At 38.6% G+C, this 19,646-nt stretch overlaps 1 protein-coding gene across 1 annotated transcript; it reads right to left on the bottom strand.

Annotated features, from left to right (window-relative positions):
* Positions 1-243: 243 nt before the first annotated feature.
* On the bottom strand, positions 244-18,512 carry slc5a1 (solute carrier family 5 member 1). Its single transcript, XM_053476121.1, has 15 exons — positions 18,259-18,512; positions 15,288-15,359; positions 11,872-11,976; positions 11,471-11,530; positions 11,120-11,224; positions 9,233-9,338; positions 7,095-7,175; positions 6,406-6,614; positions 4,900-5,035; positions 3,506-3,613; positions 3,229-3,379; positions 2,892-3,060; positions 1,640-1,855; positions 823-940; positions 244-656 (listed from the first exon to the last, which is right to left on the bottom strand). The coding sequence occupies exons 1-15, from the start codon at positions 18,391-18,393 to the stop codon at positions 451-453; spliced, it is 1,977 nt and encodes a 658-aa protein (XP_053332096.1). The 5' UTR covers positions 18,394-18,512; the 3' UTR covers positions 244-450.
* Positions 18,513-19,646: the final 1,134 nt, after the last annotated feature.

Raw genomic sequence — 19,646 nt, 5'->3', positions numbered from 1 at the left:
ATAGTTGTTTGGGATGATACCCAGGCATTTGGAAAGCATTTGAAAGGATTATAAGGAGAAATAAAGGGAGTATTTTTGTTATTATAACACCCCTGCATCACCCCTCATAATTACAATCATTAAATTATTAAATACTAAATAAATACATTAACAAATCTTTCATCTTTTTTATTACATTTGTTAATTACTTAAAGAATAATTATCCAAGTAATTAATTTATTTTAAAATAATACATTTATATCAATTTAATATAACATATTTATACAGTGTTAAAAACTGTTAAAATGCAATACATTACAGTAAGAATTCATAATATACAACAAACACTCATATAAAGTGTACATTTCAAATAAATTACTAAAACAGTACTGTATGTTCTGTATAATGAAAACACACGTTTTACCAGAACAATGTTATTTTCACAAACACCTGAGAACAGACTCGAATCGTTCAGCCGAAGAAGCCGTGGAAGAAGACACACACACACAGGAGGATGATGGCGTTGGCGTTCACGACGTTCCTCCACAGCGGCTTCTCCGACGTGTCCGTGAGCTGCTTCTTCAGCTCGGCTTCCTCCTCTTTGGAAAGCTTCGGCGCTTTTTTCTGATCAAATCCACAGAAGCAGTTGTAGGCCTTCCTCCAGCAGCTGGGATCCTCTGTGGGTTTTACACAGGATGACATTCACACACTTGCACAGACACGCACATACAGTATACTGGAGTCTAAAAGACTTGCGTATGCTACAGTAACTTATCAGAATAACACCGAAATGCTGATAATGGGGATTAGTGTTGAGAGACTAATAGTCGTATCCCATCCTACCATCCACGCCTTCGTATATGTCCATGTTGCCATCATCCTGGTCCTCGGTCCACTCATCGGCATCTATGTCGATCCTCTCCTCTTTACTGTTTCGTAAACTCCAACACAACCTGTATAGCTGGAATATTCAATGTGGGATAAGATTAACTTACGATAAATTATTCTTAATCAAATGAAGTATGCGGTATGATGTTTAATCACAAAAAGTGTTTTTTTTTTTTTTTTTAGCACATCCCATGTTCAGTCCTGACCGCGCTTAAAGCTATTTCGAGTTCCTGGGAGGCCAGCGTTTCAGACAGGCAGTCTGAGAAAACTGTCTACCTTGATGTAGAAACATCAACACCAAGTACATTATAACTGTGTTCTGTTATTCTGCCTAATCAAAAGTCCCGGTTTGACTTGAACAAAAGAAACATCTGGGAGTGGGCTGTTATTAAAAAATGATTGATTTAGTTCCCAATTTTACTAATGTTAAGTAAGTAAAATAAACCATAGTTCCCTCATCTGCATTTTTTGCCTTTTTTTAGTAATGTTTAAAGAGTAAAAACAAGAAATGCAACTAAGAAAAAGAAAAGTGTAAAATACTGTCCTAGAGATAAAAACGCAGAACCTGTTACAGCTTACAAAACCTAAAGTCTCTTGTGTAATTTGTTCCAATAAAATAAATTTAACAGATTCGCTGTATATCAGGGAAACAAACCTGCTTATAACCATTGATTCTTTATTCAAAATACAGTAATGCTTTTAACAGCAGTATGATTACTGTATATAACACTTTTTCTCTGTGTGTGTGTGTGTGTGTGTGTGTGTAGCTTACATGTTTGTCATCGATGGGTTTGGTCATGAGCGAGATCCCCACCACCACCACTAGGGACACTCCGTACAGGATCAGGCCGAAGTAGAGGTAGTGCACGCCGCAGATGATGGTGGGACAGTCGCTGGGATTCGCACAGCTCCCCGTTCCATACACAAACTCCGCAATCATCCGCGACAGACCGATGGCCAAACCAATCAGCATGCCGTAAAACGCACCCTGAGAACGAGCACATCACACACACACACACACAGGGACATGAACCCACAATCCAGAACCTGCTATCAGTAAAATTGTATTCATAATTCTGCTTTATGTTCCTGCAGGTCATGGAGAGAGCTGTCAATCTAATGAGTGTGCTCAGTAGAATATCAGGCCACGCCCATTAGAACAGTCTTATTAGGTTTGAGGAGCACTGTTTAATATCTTTGTTTTGTTTTCTGTTTACTAACAAATAAGAAAAAAGTAATTTGTTTGCTTTGACATGATGTTTCTTTTATTATCCTTTCTTTTAAAGTTTTTTAGAATGCTTTGTTTTTGTTAAAAGTTGGTTTTGTTTGTTTTTTTTGTTTTTGTTTATAAAAATGTAAAAAGAGGATTAACCAAAAAATTTATGCCACAGTCTATGGGAACATTTTATAAATTTTCCAGATAAAAAAAAATCTTAATTTATTGATATTGATAATATAGAAAAGTAAGCAAATTCTAAAACATGCTAAATGTAATAAATAAATAAATAAATTACTGACTAATAAATATAGCAATACATATTTACAAACAATGTGTAATTTAATTTTCCCCTCGAAAAGAAATATAAAAACATATATAAAGGAATTATGGAAATAGAAGTCTTGAAATCAGCAAAGTAAATACAGATTTTAAATATTTAACATATATACCCTTACTGTCCACTTTAATAGGAACACTATCTAATCGACCAATCATGTGTCTGCAGTATGATGATTAATACCATGCAGATACAGATGAAGAATGTCTGTTATTGTGATATTAGTGACTTTACAGTAACTGTGGTGTGGTTGTTAGTGCCACATGGTCTGGATTGAGTATTTCAGAAACTGCTGAAATCCTTAAAACAGCCCTTCTGTAATACACACACCTCTACTCAAACTGTATCTGTAGGTTTTCCTGCATCATGATTGGCTATATATTAGATATATTGGATATATATATATATATATACAGATATAGAAGAAGTTTCAGAGTTTAAAAACAGGCGATGTGATGTGGAACTGACCTGCTCGTTAACTCTTTTGCAGAAGATGGCAAGAGTAAAGACAGCGGCGATGGGCGGAGCTAAGTAACTCGTTACGGACTGAATGTAGTCGAAGAGCTGGCCGCTCTGAGCTGACTGGACGATGGGAATCCATGCAATGCTGATGCCAATGAGGACCAAAATGAACAACCTACGCACACACACACACACACACACACACATACCCAAATATACTCAAATCTCTTTGAAAGGAAGTGCATCACACATTATTAATCCACAAAATACACTCAGACAAACAGCAGGGTTTCTTTAGACGATTTTATTTTACAAACATATTGACATTTTCAACGTTGTTTACCTGCCAGCGATCATGAGCTCCTTCTCGGAGGCTTTGCGGCGGACCTTGGCGTAGATGTCCATGGTGAAGAGTGTGCTGGAGCTGTTAAAGATGGAGGTGAGCGAGCTCATGAGGGACGCCAACATGACAGACAGCATCAGACCCCTGAGACCTACACACTCGAACACACACATTATCAGGAATGACAGTTTAACACTGCTCTGGTATAAACAACAGTAAAGCTTTTCACTGAATCATGATGGCCTTAAAGTGGAAATCTGGCCCATCTGATGCTTACCGTTAGGCATGAGATCCACCACCATCTTGGGGTAGGCAATGTTGGTGCAGCCCACCTCAGCATCGCAGTACGCTTTACACAACTCAGGAACCACACACGCCACTTCGTCTGCAGCGGGAAGGACAGAAAATCACACAATCACACAATCGTTGTATGCAGAAGAGGTGGTATCAAAAAGTTTTAAGACTAGTTTTCTAACATGCCAACAGATGGTAGCACAGAAAAGTAAATATTTCATTTAAATATAATATTGTAAACAGCATCTATAGAAATAATCAGTATTAAAAAATAATTCCTAAAAAAAACATGACATTGTTTTATAACTAAAAATATAAACCAGGCTAGTCATGCTACCTCAACTGAATACTGTAGCTAGCTAGCATAGGAGTAGTTAGCTAACAGCTATTATGGTACTGCATAAATAATACTCGTTACTTTATACACATTGACACATTATATATAATTCTTTACAAAGTAACGTTGGTACTGACTTAAAAGGCACACATAAAGTGCAGTGTTATTAGCTGCTGTGAAATAAGCTAGTTAGCTAAACTAAACGTAGCATAAGTGGATAAGCAGGGTAAAAAAAGCCTTAAATATACACTGAAACACACAACAGGTGAGGCCACGTGCTAATAATAGTAATAATATAATGCCTAGACAAATCACTCTATTTTAAAAAACAATATTCTTTTACTTATATACAGTATAGATAAATGTTTTAGTTTTTTTCTAATGATGCGAGTTGTATTTTTAGAATTAAAATATATGTTATAACAGCGTATACAATATACAGTATATATATATATATTTTTTTAAAAACCTATTTAGCTAGCAAGACATGGATAGCCAGGCTTATTCAAGTGACTAGCTCGCTAGTCTTCTAATATGGAGATCTACAGCATGAGTGTTTAGTAGTTATATGACGTTAGCATATTGATGACTAGCCAGGTCTTGCTAGCTTCATACAGTGTATTTAAGTTTCAGACATGGATAGGGAGCGATACCTGGCTAGTCATGCTAACTCACATAGCTAGCTAGCTTATTATTAGTTATTACCAAACACATTTGGTACATTTCAAACCCTAGTTGGTCTGTCATTTTAGCTAGCCTGACTAGCCTGATGCTAGCTATGAAGGTCTCGAACATAGATATTATGTATGAGGAGTTTTGTACGGACAACAAGGCTGTACACTTCCATGCCATATAAGTTAATATCTAATGCTACAACAGATTAAATTAGAAACCTAGCTGGCTAGCAATTTATTATGTTTTGTTTATTATGTCACTTTATAAATTATCATAAAATGTTCTAATTAAGAGGTTGAAACCTAAACCTATAAAGGGTAAGTTAATAAGAATCTGATCTGATATAGTCTCTCTTGGGGACGGACCTGTGTAGAGCACTCTGCTGATCATGCCGGGGAGCACCATGAGGAACATGGGCAGGAGTTTGAGGTAGCCACACAGGATGCAGCCGGCCTTCACGTGGGACATGTTCTTGGCGGAGAGACAACGCTGGACGATCACCTGCGAGCACAGATGTGATGTTTATCTCTAAATTCCTCATATATATATATATAAACTTATAAATACATCTAAATACGTTGTAAAAAATAACACTAGGTAACACCTGAGACCTACATAAGCCTTACATGAGAGCTGATTTAACTAAAGGATTAATCCAACAGGCAAGAGAGTCAATAAAGATTGTTTTAGCAATATTCATGTTAAATTGAGATTACATTAATTTCGAGTTACGTCTTGTAGTTTTTATTGACATGAGGTTGTTAGGACACTTTATGGGCTACAATGTAATGACAAGTAACTTTCAGTTTTAGTATCTGCTGTTCTGGTTTTTATGCAGCTAAAAAAAATAGCAAATAAAAAAAAAAGACAATAAACTACACTATAAACTCCCTCCAGCGAACTTTCAGCTAAATCTTTTTTAATTTTTTAATTAAAAGTATTTTTAATGACAGAAGAAAAAAAAGGTATGTATGTCTATTAAATTCATTTTTATTAATATGTTCATTTTTTTACTGTTTTGAAATTAGCACAACCAATTTATACAGCAATTTTCATTAATGAAGCGGCCAAAGAACTAGTTGATGATTGTAGCTTTTGATCGTAGCGCATATGGGTAATTAGCGGATCTGTTCATCCTTAGACTGATGCACGGCGTAACTGATTTAGTTACAGTTCTGAGAACAGTTTAGATTTGTTTAGAACTGGTTAAACCTAATAATTTCTGTTCTAGTACTGTTTTCAAAAAATACATCCGGAGACTTGCGGTTTTAGAATTTGCATCCAATCAGATGCCCTCTGTGTCTGTTTGAGGAATTTGCATTTATTCTATAAAATTATTTTTTACATGTTCAGGAAGCATTAACATGATAGCACTAATAAATTATTACTTTTTTTAAAGAGCAAAACCCCAGAAAAACAAACCCTTAAATTAACTGAACTTGTAAAAAAAAAATTATAAATAAATAAATACATAAAAATCTCATATTAGTGAGAAACTAAAAACTCATCAGACAGGACGGAAAACTTGCAGCTTAACTCAACACCTTTTGGCCGATCAGAACACAGAATTCAACAATATGGAGCGTGTGCTGTTTACCATAGTGTACTGTGTCAAAGATGAGCAGAGCGAATGTGTGTGTGTGTGTGTGTGTGGTGTAAGTGATTGAGTATTTTGTCCTTTCCTTGAGACAGGTCCTGTCACAACTGGCTGTTTATCTAATCTTCTTCATGAGTGTTCCAGAAGGCGTGACTGTCTAAGTTTAGGCCAAGTTAAAACCAGAAGCACGAAGCTCTACTTAGGTTTAGAGTCCAATGATAAGGAATTTGTGTGGTGTGTGGTGTGTGTGTGTGTGTGTGTACGTGAGGAGCACCTGGTCCGTGCACCAGTACCAGGCTGCCTGGATGGTGAGGCCGAAAATGAGGCCGGGCCACGGCATGTCCCCGGTCAGCGCGTCTCTGAAGATGTGAAAGGAGTCTGCTCGAGGAGTGTAACACGCCGCGCTGTAGTTCCCCTTTTCAGTGGGAATGGCCTGCATGTACTTCTCCTGCAGACCCTCGTAGCCTCCCACTTTATCAAATGCTGGGGACACAGAGAGAGAGAGATGGGTTCAGACAGGATGAAAAATAACTAAATGTAGAAAATGAAAAGACAGACAGAAGGAAAGGAAGAGCATGAAAGAGAAGCGAGAGAGAAACAGATTGAGTGATGGCCAAAAATGAGAGGTTTAGACAGGCAGAAAAAAAGAGTTTAGGAAAAGTCAAGTATTAAAAGAAAGATGAAAAGATGGACAGCAACAGAGAGAAGGAGAGAGGTTAGAGGACGAGACAGACTAGAGGAGAGAACATAACAGAAGCAAAGCCGTTAGATAATGGACTCAGAGATAAATTATGGAAGAGGTCATTAGAGGATGGATGAGGAAGATAAGGGGAGAAAGACAGGAAGAGATGGAGAGGAACAGCAACGGAACAAACAATAAGGATGAAGAGAAAAGACTGACTGGACAATAAACAAAAAAACAGGTACAGTGTGTGTGTGTGTGTGTGTGTGTTGTTTGCTCACCGAAGCCCATGAGGATGAAGGATCCCACCACCATTATGATGGTCTGTAGTGTGTCAGTGTAAATAACTGCAGCAAGACCACCTGCACACACACACACACACACACACACAGTCATAAACACATGCTCATTATCACTCAACACAGGGCCAGGAAGACATGCTTATTAAAACAAGCTCATTAATGCACACCCATTACCACATGTTTATGTTCAACACACTCTCCAGCGCAGCTTAACACACACATATGTGGTTGAGCAATATCAAACGAGGACGAGAGAGGGCGCTGTACTGCGAAATATAACATTTCATCACAGATGTGCTGATATCCAGCAATACAGCACAACTTCAAGTGTGAATTTTTTTTTTATACAACAGTTTCACAAACACTGTTTGTGAACGAACTAACCGCGACTGGTAGAGCTGGTGATAGAGTAACGGGGGGAAAGTGGTTTTAAATTCTATATTATATTTCTACTTATTCCACTTTAGAACATAAGCTTTATAAGCTACTGTAATGTACTGTGTAGATCAGGAGTTAGAGGGCGATTTGGGATTCAGCCCTGTTTTTCGAAGCTAGTTAGCTTTGTAGCCGTATATAAAAGAACATGGACGGGTCGGATGCAACTCAGTATGACTTTTTAGCGATTAAAAATGACATGATGTTATCAGATGTGTGTGTTCTTGCGGAAGGTACTCCTGTGACTGGTTGTGAATGTGGGTTTTGTCAGGCAGCTGCTCTCTCCTCAGTACCGCGGATCGTACAGACCCACTTTCCCCCACACTGAGACCCACAGTTAACGATTGTAGAACACCTGTAAAGCGGAGTGATACATATAGGTAAATGTCCCAGTGCAGTTACTGTCCAATATCACCCATCCTGGAATGCCTCTCGTCCAATCAGATTACTTAGTCGGAACTAACTGTTGAATAATAGAACTTGTAAAACCTAGCTTATTTGCATACATTCATTATCAGGCTCATTAACACTCACTGACACACTCACTAATAGCTGCCATTGATACACACGGCTGATGTACGTTTCACTCAATCACTCATCGTCTATACCACTTTAACCTGTATACAGGGTCACAGGGGCCTGGATCCTATCCCAGAAGACTTAGGGCATGAGGCTAGATACACCCTGGACAGGGTGCCAATCCTTTGCACGGCACACACACACACATACAAAAGGAGAACATGCAAACTCCATGCACACAGATGCCGAGACGGGAATCGAACCCAGACCCTGAGAGTGCAAGGCGACAGTGCTAACCACTACACCACTGTGCGAACTGATGTACATCTTTAACTTAGATTACTGAGCGAATGCTCTTAAAAAACAAACATACCCAAAATTATTTGGATATTTGCACCCCAGTGACTCCTGTAAATTCTCTGTTTCTATGGAAACTTGTACAAGTGTGAGTTCTGTAGTGGAGAAGGTCCCTGTGATGGAGGAGATGTTTATTTAGCACTTTTGGAAAGAGTCTCCAGTGTTAGATTAGAGGCAAAGATGGGACTTTATGCTTAAGGGTTTAGTCTTAGCAGTTTGAGGGAACAACCGCTATTGTAAGTGATTTGATTTGGCATTACACAACATTAAGTTAAACAATAAATGGATATAAAGAACAATGTCAGGATGTGCTGTTTGTTCATAAACGTGGTCAGTAACAACAACTCTGTTTCATTCCACTCTGCATGATTGATCTTTTCCCTCTAACAGAACCACCATCAAGGGTTTTATTTCTTGTTTTGGTGACCTATTCCTGTAGGTTGTCTTACACCAAAAGCAAAAGCTTAGATCACATGGGGTTCCAGCTTATCAGAGCGCATGGGCAATTAGGCCTAATGCCTCAGATATGAAGCACTAACAGACTCACATCCTCCTGGTGAAAAGCTCTTCTTCTGAAAACAATCTAAATAACAACTGCTGGACTTTACTCTCTGCACGCTGTGCATTTTCACTCAGGAGATAAGAAAGTACATTACTCTGATCTCGAAATCTCCAGAGGACACGCCTAATGCACCTTCCTCGACTTGTTCTCTAATCATCAGCCCCTCAATCATTAGGGGTGAGAGAGCAAGAGCGCAGGCAGGCCAAGAGTTAATTTTCAGACAGACTGTGTACGAGAGACGCACCTGTGACGGTGTAAAGCGCTGTGATGATGAGCAGCATGATAACAGCCAAGTAGATGTTCATTTTCAAAGCTTGGTTAATGAAGATGGCGCCAGAGAACATGTCCGCCTGGTGGAGAGAGACGTTACACACTTATTTGTGAGGAGGTTCAAATGCAGTCACTTAGATAAGACCTAGTGATTAGTGATGCTTGCTTTTTTAGGGCTGCACTAGAGCTAGGAAGCTAAATCAGCTCCATTAACTTCTTGGTTCCAGAATTACATTCCAAATTGCATTATATAGAAACATAGTGTGCTATGTAGGGTGTACAATCCCTTGTTCCACACACCAAGTAGTGCCCTTGATCAGGGGTTAAAGGATTTATCCCAGGGATTTGGGATACAGCCCTGTGTTAGAAGCTAATTAGCTTTGTAGCTTGGCTTAAGCCAAAATAAAACAACACAAAGGCAATTAAGAATGATTTAGAAGTGATTACTAAGGAGACAAATTGTTGCTTAAGATGATGATATGAAAATGCTGAAAGTGCTTCTGTGACTGGTTGTGGATGGGGGTTTTGGCAGGCAGCTGCTCTCTCCTCAGTACTGCGGACCGTACAGGCTTACTTTCACCCATGCTGCGACTGACAGTTAGTGTAATGAATGATCATGAGAACACCTGGGACGTGGAGTGATACATACAGTTAAATGTCTGTTACTGTTAATACTTGAGTAAGAGTTAACTCTCCTGTAGTAATGATGAATGATAAGTCGCTCTGAGCGGCTGCCAAATGCCATGAATATAAATGGAGTCCATTTGATATACGTGAGGCTGGAATCCACTGTACTTAGCCTGCAGTAAAACCTGATCTCAGCACAATGAAATGCTTATTCAACTCAGAACCAGGAACTCTGGCAACATCCACGTCCAGCTCCACCTGTCACTGATACATCATCAGTTAATATGAAAAGTTTGTGTTGGGTTTTTTTGTTGTTTGGGGGTTGTTTGTACTTTTGTAAATGAATTTTGTTGATTTCAGGACAATTTTATGTGACCTCTTATCATTAAATTGTATGCAGAAGTTCTTTATGCAGTATGCTTATGAAATTCAGAGACTATTTGTTTAACTAAGACCAATCTGAAGCACAGAAGAAACCTTGTTTATTCTGACTACAACAAGCTGCAGCATTAGTCTGTTTCCTTTAATGAGTCTCGGGCTTTGTCCTTTTTCTACTAGGAACCCCACATCAGTTTGTTTGATACACAAGGACAGGTTTTTACGCCGGGTGCACTTTGTGCCACAGCCTGCCTATTTTCTACCCAGGCTTGGGATCAAGCATTGCACGGCTGGGTTGTATGATGCATAGGGTCAATGGTCTGCTCACGGACCCAACAGTAGCAACCTGGTAGTAACAGCGCTTACACCCCGTCTTGAACCCCGACTTTCCAAATTAACAACACAGAGCCTCTGCTGGCCTGAGCCACTGCTCCCTTAACATATTTTTAACTACGCAACAATAATAATTCCAATAATAATTCCTTAACTTATCATTTATTACTTATCTAGTAAAGTACTACTTTGTATTATGAATCATCATTTTAAATGAAAGTGTTAGCAATATTTCAAGATAAACCCTTTTAAGAAGTTGGGGACCACTATGCATTCGAAGGACCCTTGAGAAACTTGTTTTTCAAGGTGAAGCATTTTAGATCTTTAAGTTATACACATTACTTGTTACCTTGGTACTTTATCATTAAAGCTGCAGCGTAAAACTGAAGAAGCAATCATCAGACAGCCAAAAAAGAAAAGAACAACATGGCAGCTAAATAAATACATCTGTGGGAAGGTTAAAGTTACTTAAAAATTGATTATTGAAGTCCATTTCCATTTATTGCTCCAGTAAAGCACTCACAGAGATCTTAGTGAAGATGTAGAGGCACAGTGAGAGAACGGAGAGATAGATTCGGATACGCTGTCCTCCGAAACGCTTCTTCAGATACTCGGGCATGGTGACCACCTACACACGGAACAGAGACAGTAGATAGTGTGAGATAAGAGATAACCTCCGTACCAGACATAGAAAGTTATCCGGGGTTATAAGCGTCATCTAACTCAGAGCAGAACTGAGGACGAATTGATCGCTGACCCAATGCTCTGGAAAGGCTTTATATGGTCATGTGGTACAGCTGACAGTCTATGCATATATTATACATAACTTACAGTACATCCAGTTTTAAAGATAATTATGAAAGCAGACTCCTACCCCTGCCTTGATGTAGATTGGGACGAAGATCCATCCGAGAATAAGGACCACAATAAGAGCCTAACAAAGGAGAAAGAAGGACAAAGAGTTTCATTTTGTTTTATACTGTAGGTTCCAGATGTAGGAATTATCATTATCATGTAGATGAATGGTGTATGTTATGGAGGCAGCCATCTTGGACAATGAGAATCAATGTATTTCTTTATGTAGTGTATTTAGGTATCATTTTATTATAAGTTTTAAAATTTTTACATTTTACTGGAAAGTTAGTTGTGATGTGAATAATAATTGAGCCTAATTCCACTTTGAACCACCATTCATATATAATTGAGATTATCAATATTTTAAGCAATTCTCTATGGAAATTTCGGGTGAAATAGACCTTCAGTGCTTGCCCTTACATTCCATTCGAATCCTCCGATGGCGATTCCTGCAGCGGCTCCCGTTCCTGCCAGACCCACGAAATGCCCGCTCCCGATGTTACTGGCGAACAGAGATGCTCCGATCTGAAGAAGGAAATAAGTAAGTGATTATTGAAAAACTGGTGCTTTATACATCCAGCAAGAAGCACCAATGTGTTCACTTAGCAAATCCATCACTCAAGCGTGTCTACACAAGATCAAGGTCACAATTAAGTCAATACAGTATGTACAACCTTTTATGCATATCTGCAATTTAATCATCGAATGGTTGTAATTATGTTGTAAGTTCTGTTTAAATGTTATCATAGAACTGAATTATTAACAGAAAGCTGATGTGCGTGAACAAGGGATATCAAAGGTCACATGTTGAATCAAAAGAATGCATGGGCAAGAACAAATGAACACAGCTTTACCAAGAGAGGTCTAACTCAGGCTGTTTATAGCTCCAATAATACAAGTGATAACGCGGACTAACTAGTGGGTGCTCCAAAACATTAAACATTAGCAATAAACTGATACAATGCCATAAAGTTTTATTTTATTTCTTAATAATCAGATTAATTCTGATTAGAAAATCAGCAATATCGGATGAAAAGAATCATAGATGAAGTGCATAGCATTGATTATCAATTATATAATTAGTAAACTAGAGACAGGATAATGGGCATCCAAGGCTCACGATTGCCAAAAGCCCATCTGGTGCTATCCTAAAGAAAAGCCAATGCAGCCCAAATGCCTAAAAAAATAAATGCTGCCCATCATAGGAAGGTATAAGACCTCCTGATGTATCTCTAAACACTGACTTAACTTGCAAAGACTTTAAAGTAGTTGATCCAGCCTCCAAATTGACCAGATCCAATCCAATCAAACATACACGCAATCAAGTCCAACCCATGGAGTCGCCACCATGCAACCCACAACACCCAAAGGATACGAAAAGGTTGTCCCAAAGGTAGATAGGGTGGATTGGATACCATAGTGAATATGCTAAAGTCATAGCGAAACAATAACAGTGAACTAAAGAATCAACTGAGATTAAGACTGATCATGTTGATGGTAGCTGGGCTTTAGCATTGACCCGTTTTTAGACCAATCCCACCTTCTGTATTATATTTGGTTACAAGAATATGGTCTGCTATATGATTGGTTAGCTTTTCACCAAAATACATCCCAATGGTAATACAATCCAGTGGTCGAGGTACAGTACATAGAGCACTCCTAAGTTAACTGTGATCCCGACCCCTTGTGCCATCAGGACCTGTCTGACACATGATGGCCTTGCACTGTGCTGTTGCAGGCAGGTTTCTGTGGTGGCTTCTTACTGCAGTCTCACATTGCCATGAACAGATATACCATCTGCAAAAGTGTGCTGTTATGGGAAAATAATCAGTTTCTGAGTGATAGCAGTAACTCCGCCCCATTCTGCGGCGCATCACCTCACCCCATCGCTAGAAATAATGTTTCTTAAATCTGATGGAAATCATTCCTCTTAGGTTAGATTTCCCAACTTTTCTGATAAATCCCGCCTTCTGCATTATGATTGCTTACAAGTCTCATCTATGATTGGTTAGATGCTTTACTATGTATAAAATGTGAGTCAATTGGTGCTCCTTCCACAATCAGAGACCCAGTGGACAGTTGAAAGAGAGTTGCCTATTTCTCATTGAGTTTACTGATCAGAAACTAAAGCAGAACTTCCTTCTTGGAAAATCATCCCTTAAACTAATGTTACCCCCACATGGGGCAAACATGCCAAGAAATAATGGATTTATTTCAAAAAGACAGAAGCGATCAGATCGAGTGTTTACATGTCTAGCATTTACTCACTGATGGATTATTATAATTATAAATTCATTCAGTTCGGCTAGGATCGGTTCAGACTGTTTGGATTGAAGTGTTAACATTGTGCATTTTGTTTCCTATTGATTTTTTCCTATAACAGCATACCCCTAAGAGTTTTATTACTTACAGGTTTATAGCCTAATGAAAGCTGTAAAGTCACTTGAGTCTGAAGCTGATCCTGCCTGTGAACTCAGAAAGACCGCGATCATTATGGCCTCATAAAATCCTCCCTTCCCGCCATTTGGCTCAGGGACCATCGGGACTGAAGAATAGTTGTAAACTGTGACGCATTCTCCTCACGAAGCTCTGATTTGTTTTGAGCAGCGATATGAATGGCGGATCCACTCACCAGTTGTTTTCTTTTACTCACACAAAGATAAGCTTGTCCATTTAATGCATGCATAAATGATTTATACACCTGGTCAAAGTTAATGTATATAAGCCAAACCGGGACTTTTGATTATGCAGGACACAGGCATGAGATTAAAAACTGGCTTTATTTCTCTATGTAATCTCCTGCTACACTAATGCACTTATCCCAGCGGTTCGCTAGTGCTTGGATACCATCAAGGTCGAGCCATGATCAGACTTCACGTCTGAAACGCTGGCCTTCCAGGAACTCCTTTAATGACCAAACATGTGGAAATGCCCTGGAGCGAGGTCAGGACTGTACAGGGAATGTCGGGGTAACTTCCAGCCGAGTTCCCGTGATGTGCAAGCGGTGTTGGTGAATGATGTGTGTATAGTTCCTACAGGCAGACGCATCTCTCCTGCAAGTTGGTGATAAGTTAATCTTTGATTTATATTGGGCTCACTGAATGTTCACAGGGATGACTGCAGTGGGCTCCGAGATCGTCATTCACAGATGTTCAGCCTTTTTTAAAATGTTTGCACAATTGACTGCAAGAGTTTCATCTCTGTACTGTGCTTGAAGTCTTTCTCTAAATATTAATACCTTTGATTCAAAAGTCTCGGTTTGATTTGAACTCACCTTGTATATAGCGTGTTCATAAAATGTTAGGAATATTCTATGTGTTTTTGTTAGACTTATATTGTAATTCAGACATTTTATATGATAGTTTGGTGAATTGAGCTTATACCATAAACATGATTCTGCTTATCTGATGTCATTATACAAGCAAAGGGCCAAGGGTAACTATGATGAAGCTGAAGAGATCGATATCTCAGATGGGATAGATTGTTCACAGGACAATCTTAGTCCAAACACATTATAGTAGATCGGTAAGTAAACCGATAATGGGAAAAATATATTATTTAAAAACTAAAAACATTTCTCCAAGCCTGGCACAAAGTGCTCCACTTTACTCATCACGCGGAGAACACCAGCTACATGTGGGTGGTATCACCAGATGAAGGGGAATGATTTTCATCTACAGGGACAGGGGAAAATAGTCACTGTTTTATACTTATCAACCTGTGTCCTTGTCTGAGTTCCTTAGTTAAGTGGACATAATTTGGAAAGATACTGAACATCATGACAGCTTATTGTTATTGAGTTGTGAAATAATCATCAGTCTTTATAATAAACCTACCGGCCACCACACCATGCTGCGTCCAGCCAGGAAGAATCCACCGACTGTGGAGCGATTCGTCCTCACCATGGCCTGCAGAAAGCGACATTCAGTAACAAAAACGTTAAATTAATTCAATTTTTGTGTAGGCACTGAGAAATGACAATGTAAAACTGATATTATTCACTGAATGTTAATGATTAAAGGAGTGTGTTTCTACGGTATATTTGCACATCCTCACTGTGCTGAAAATAATGTCAGGGATTTCTGATACTTCCTGGTAGTGCTTTTGATATGAATGTTAAATCTCCCATGATCCTGTCTTCTCTCTCTTCGAACAAAAGGCAAGTCTTCTTATGGCTTACTGTTGGTTGTTCATAAAAACCTTTCCTTGGTATTGACATGTATTCTGTATTTACATAGGAAATGACTTAAATACCTCTTTTTTCTGTGTGTGTGTGTGTGTGTCCTGTATCTCATGCAGTTCTTCTAATCTTTTTATTAGTTTTAAAAATAAGAACTTACAAAACCAAATTAGCCTGGAACTGAAATATAAATGATGTAATTAAAGAATAACAGTTTTTGAAAAATGAGTTTTACAGTCACTTGCTTAAAGTAAAGGAACATCAACGTAGGACCTTCTCAAATGTAACCCTAATCTCAGCCCTGTCTTAATTTTAATCTGATCACCATGTAGACCAGAACACCTAAACCTGCTGGATGGATGGATGGATGGATAGATATTATTGGGTTATTGTTTTATTATGATGATGAAGATGATGATGATGATGATTATTATTATTATTATTATTATTATTATTGAGGCTCTAATGCAGTCCTTTACTGCTTCCAATCATTATTTATTCAAACACACATCATCATGGACTCCCAATCAGCACAACAGAAAGTTTCTTCCCTGTGGTCCGGATATCCCTGGGAGTCCAAGGTCCAAACCCAGGTATGTTTTCAGGATGGGAGGGGCTTTCTCTTTCTCCTAGCCAGTTATGGCATCTTTGAGCTCATGCATGTGGAAGTGGGTGGATAGCACTTTCCTCCAAACGTCTTATGGCCGTCCCATGATGCCACGTGAGCAGCAGGTCTGAAGGCTGCAGTTGGATTTGCTGCAGAGCTACGTAGTGGTTAGGACATACAGTAGCTGTGACTAAACTGGGAAGAAAAAAAAATTTCTTTTGGGAAAAAAAGGGTTACGGGATAAGGAAAACTGATAAACAGAAAACAAAGTTGATGGAAAATGACAGTTGATTATCCAGAGTTACCCCACGATTGAGGGCAGGGACTGAAGGAGTGATCCGATTGCTGTCCAGGGAGATCATAAGGTCTTGACAGGGGAATAAATTACCTGGGATTAACAGCAGTTCGGTTTTACTGAGATTGAGATTTAGCTGATGAGCTGTCATCCAGTGTGAGATGTCTATTAATAATATTATTATTATTATATTATATTATATTTAATATTAACTGTCATCCAGGATGAAATGTCTATTAATAATATTTAAATGTTCAGTGAAAGTCCTTACTGCTACACACTGCAACATGTAATGTAATGTGGCATGATTAATATAAATTGTTATTTAATTGTTAGATTTGAGCATTCTCCATTTGTAGAAATGAAATGTACTCTAATAACCCCATAAACTCCCAGAATTTATATCATTTCTACAATCAAATGCTATCTTAAAATATGTTAGAATCATTTTAATCTATTACGCAGAATAATACTATAAGCTCGACTAGTGTTGTTCTAGTGTAAACCCAGATTTTCTTCTTAGCACTATCGTGTCATGCTGTGACTACACCGTAACAACACAGTAAAGCATTCAGTATCGCTAACTTAACACTGTTAAACCAGGTGCTAAAACATTTACACGATGCAGGGAATGAAACTCATGGCTAATCTTTTACTATTTTTTTATATAATATTTTTCTATCCTGAGTATTGACTGTGAAAAACAAGAGCTTCAAGTTGGTTTTATGAAGCAGGGTCAATGCAAAAACTGTGCAAAAAAAAAAAGGGAAATAAAACCAAATAATGCTAGATAATGTTAGATTAGCCAGGGAGACTGCAGAATAAAGAGTATCGCATTGTTTAAGTCCCATGGCATTGTTTTATTAGTTCAAAAACATTAACCTCTAGCCGCAGAAAAATCTCATATGGTTAGTTTTATTAATTTGTTCATAACTGTTTTTATTTTATTATTCTTTTTTTATTGTAAGTCTTATAACTTTTTTAGACATATAGCCAATATTTTCTTGGTTATAATTTTTTAAAAAAAAAAGATTATTGTATAATTATCACCTTATGATAATTAGATAACAAATTATTTCCTTTTAATTTAAACACAATTTTAATTAAATTAAGTAAAATTAATTTTTATTGTTAAGATTTATTAAAATGCACATTCCCCGTACACGTTTTTAGGGACACTACATTAATAAAGGACGGGGCTTTTCCTTAAGATCTGGACTCCACAAAATGCTGTAAAGATTCCTTTGACAATTTGGTCCATGCCGAACTGATCACATCACACAGGTGCATTCTGGTGCTGCAACGCTTTCACTCTGCTACATCTCGAGGTTGCTAAATTCTGTCGAATTCGGATCTGGTTACTGAAAAGGCCACTGAAGAACACTGAGCTCATTGTTATGTTTAACAAAGGCATCTTCATGCACAGGACTACTGCACCACCATTCTGAGAAAACTCTGAAAGACCAGAAATACATTTAAAACTGACTAAGATGACGTTTGGTCCCCATTGTGATGGTTGATTGGACCAAGACCCAAACTCCCTTGGACGTATCATGATTGGCTGATTAAATAACTGTGCGAATGATTAGTTGTGTACAGTAATTTATCACAGCATTGTGTTCTCTGGCTGCTGAAATAAGGTTAACAATTCACAAGTGTCAGTCAATCGTTGTTGAAAGATAAATACTGTGATTAAATACATCACTTGTGCACAAACAGACTCACCCATATTCCAACAGCCAGGACCACCACGAAGTAGATGACAATAACGGAAATATCCGCCGGATTGTTGATGGCGATGACCGTCTCATTGTTCTGGGCGCTGCGGACCCTGGAGAAGCCGAAATAATCCCAAGTCATGGTGGCGGAGCTTGTGATACCCGACAACTCGTCCTCACACTGACACACACCTGCTCACACACTCAGCTTCAAATACTGGTTTGTGCTTGAGCGCATGCGTATTGTACACACCTCACACCTTACCTTGTGCACCTGACCTGAGAAAGAGAGAGAGAGAGAGAGAGAGAGAGAGAGATGCACACTAGGTGATACTCAGGGTTAATTATCGCAGATCGTTCACTCCTTCTAGCTGTCAGAATTCAGGTGAACTGGCAGCAGCTGTTAATGTTCAACTCACACGGAAGAACATTTCAGTAAAAACACCAAAATTCTACCCATTTCCAAAAGGTTTGGAGGATATCTTAGGTGGCAGTAACGTGTACGTGACAGAAACTGAGGAACATTCACAGCAGGAAAAGATCCAGGATTATGTTCATCAGCACGTAGTAGTAAATGACTCAGCCATCGGACGTGGTTCACATATCTTTACTGAAGTTTTTCCTTTGGTTCATGTCATGAGCATCTTAAACTCATGTGTTTATGACTTTACAGTACACACAGTGAGGAAGATCACTTAAGGAAATGTACTTTGCTGTTAAAGTGTAAACTGCTATATAGATTTACAGTGGGGAAAAAAAGTATTTAGTCAGCCGCCAATTGTGCTTTAAGTTCTCCCACTTAAAAAGATGAGAGACGCCGTAATGTTCATCATAGATATACCTCAACTGTGAGAGACAAAATAAGAAGAAAAATCCAGAAAATCACATTGTAGGATTTTTAAAGAATGTATTTGCAAATTATGGTGGAAAATAAGTATTTGATCAATAACAAAATTTCATCTCAATACTTTGTTATCTACCCTTTGGTAAAACGTTTTTCTGTAAGTCTTCACAAGGTTTTCGCACACTGTTGCTGGTATTTTGGCCCATTCCTTCATGCAGATCTCCTCTAGAGCGGTGATGTTTTGGGGCTGTCGCTGGGCAACACGGACTTTCAGCTCCCTCCAAAGATTTCCTATGGGGTTGAGATCTGGAGACTGGCTAGGCCACTCCAGGACCTTGAAATGCTTTTTATGTGTGTTTGGGATCATTGTCATGCTGAAAGACCCAGCCATGTTTCATCTTCAATGCCCTTGCTGATGGAAGGAGGTTTTCACTCAAAATCTCACGATACATGGCCCCATTCGATCTTTTCTTTTACACGGATCAATCGTCCTGGTCCCTTTGCAGAAGAACAGCCCCAAAGCATGATGTTTTCACCCCCATGCTTCACAG

This window comes from Clarias gariepinus, chromosome 17 (assembly GCF_024256425.1).
Source record: "Clarias gariepinus isolate MV-2021 ecotype Netherlands chromosome 17, CGAR_prim_01v2, whole genome shotgun sequence".
In the NCBI taxonomy this organism is placed as follows: Eukaryota; Metazoa; Chordata; class Actinopteri; order Siluriformes; family Clariidae; genus Clarias; species Clarias gariepinus.
This window is presented reverse-complemented; position numbering and strand designations above follow the sequence as displayed.

Bases quoted from the DNA above. Each gene is read 5' to 3' on its own strand.
- slc5a1 (XM_053476121.1), bottom strand. From the start codon at position 18,393: ATGACTTGGGATTATTTCGGCTTCTCCAGGGTCCGCAGCGCCCAGAAC. The intron at 11,225-11,470 runs GTAGGAGTCTGC...TTCCGTGTGTAG, and splicing joins CAATCTACATCAAGGCAGGG to GTGGTCACCATGCCCGAGTA. The intron at 3,380-3,505 runs GTAAGCATCAGA...TCGAGTGTGTAG, and splicing joins GGTGGATCTCATGCCTAACG to GTCTCAGGGGTCTGATGCTG.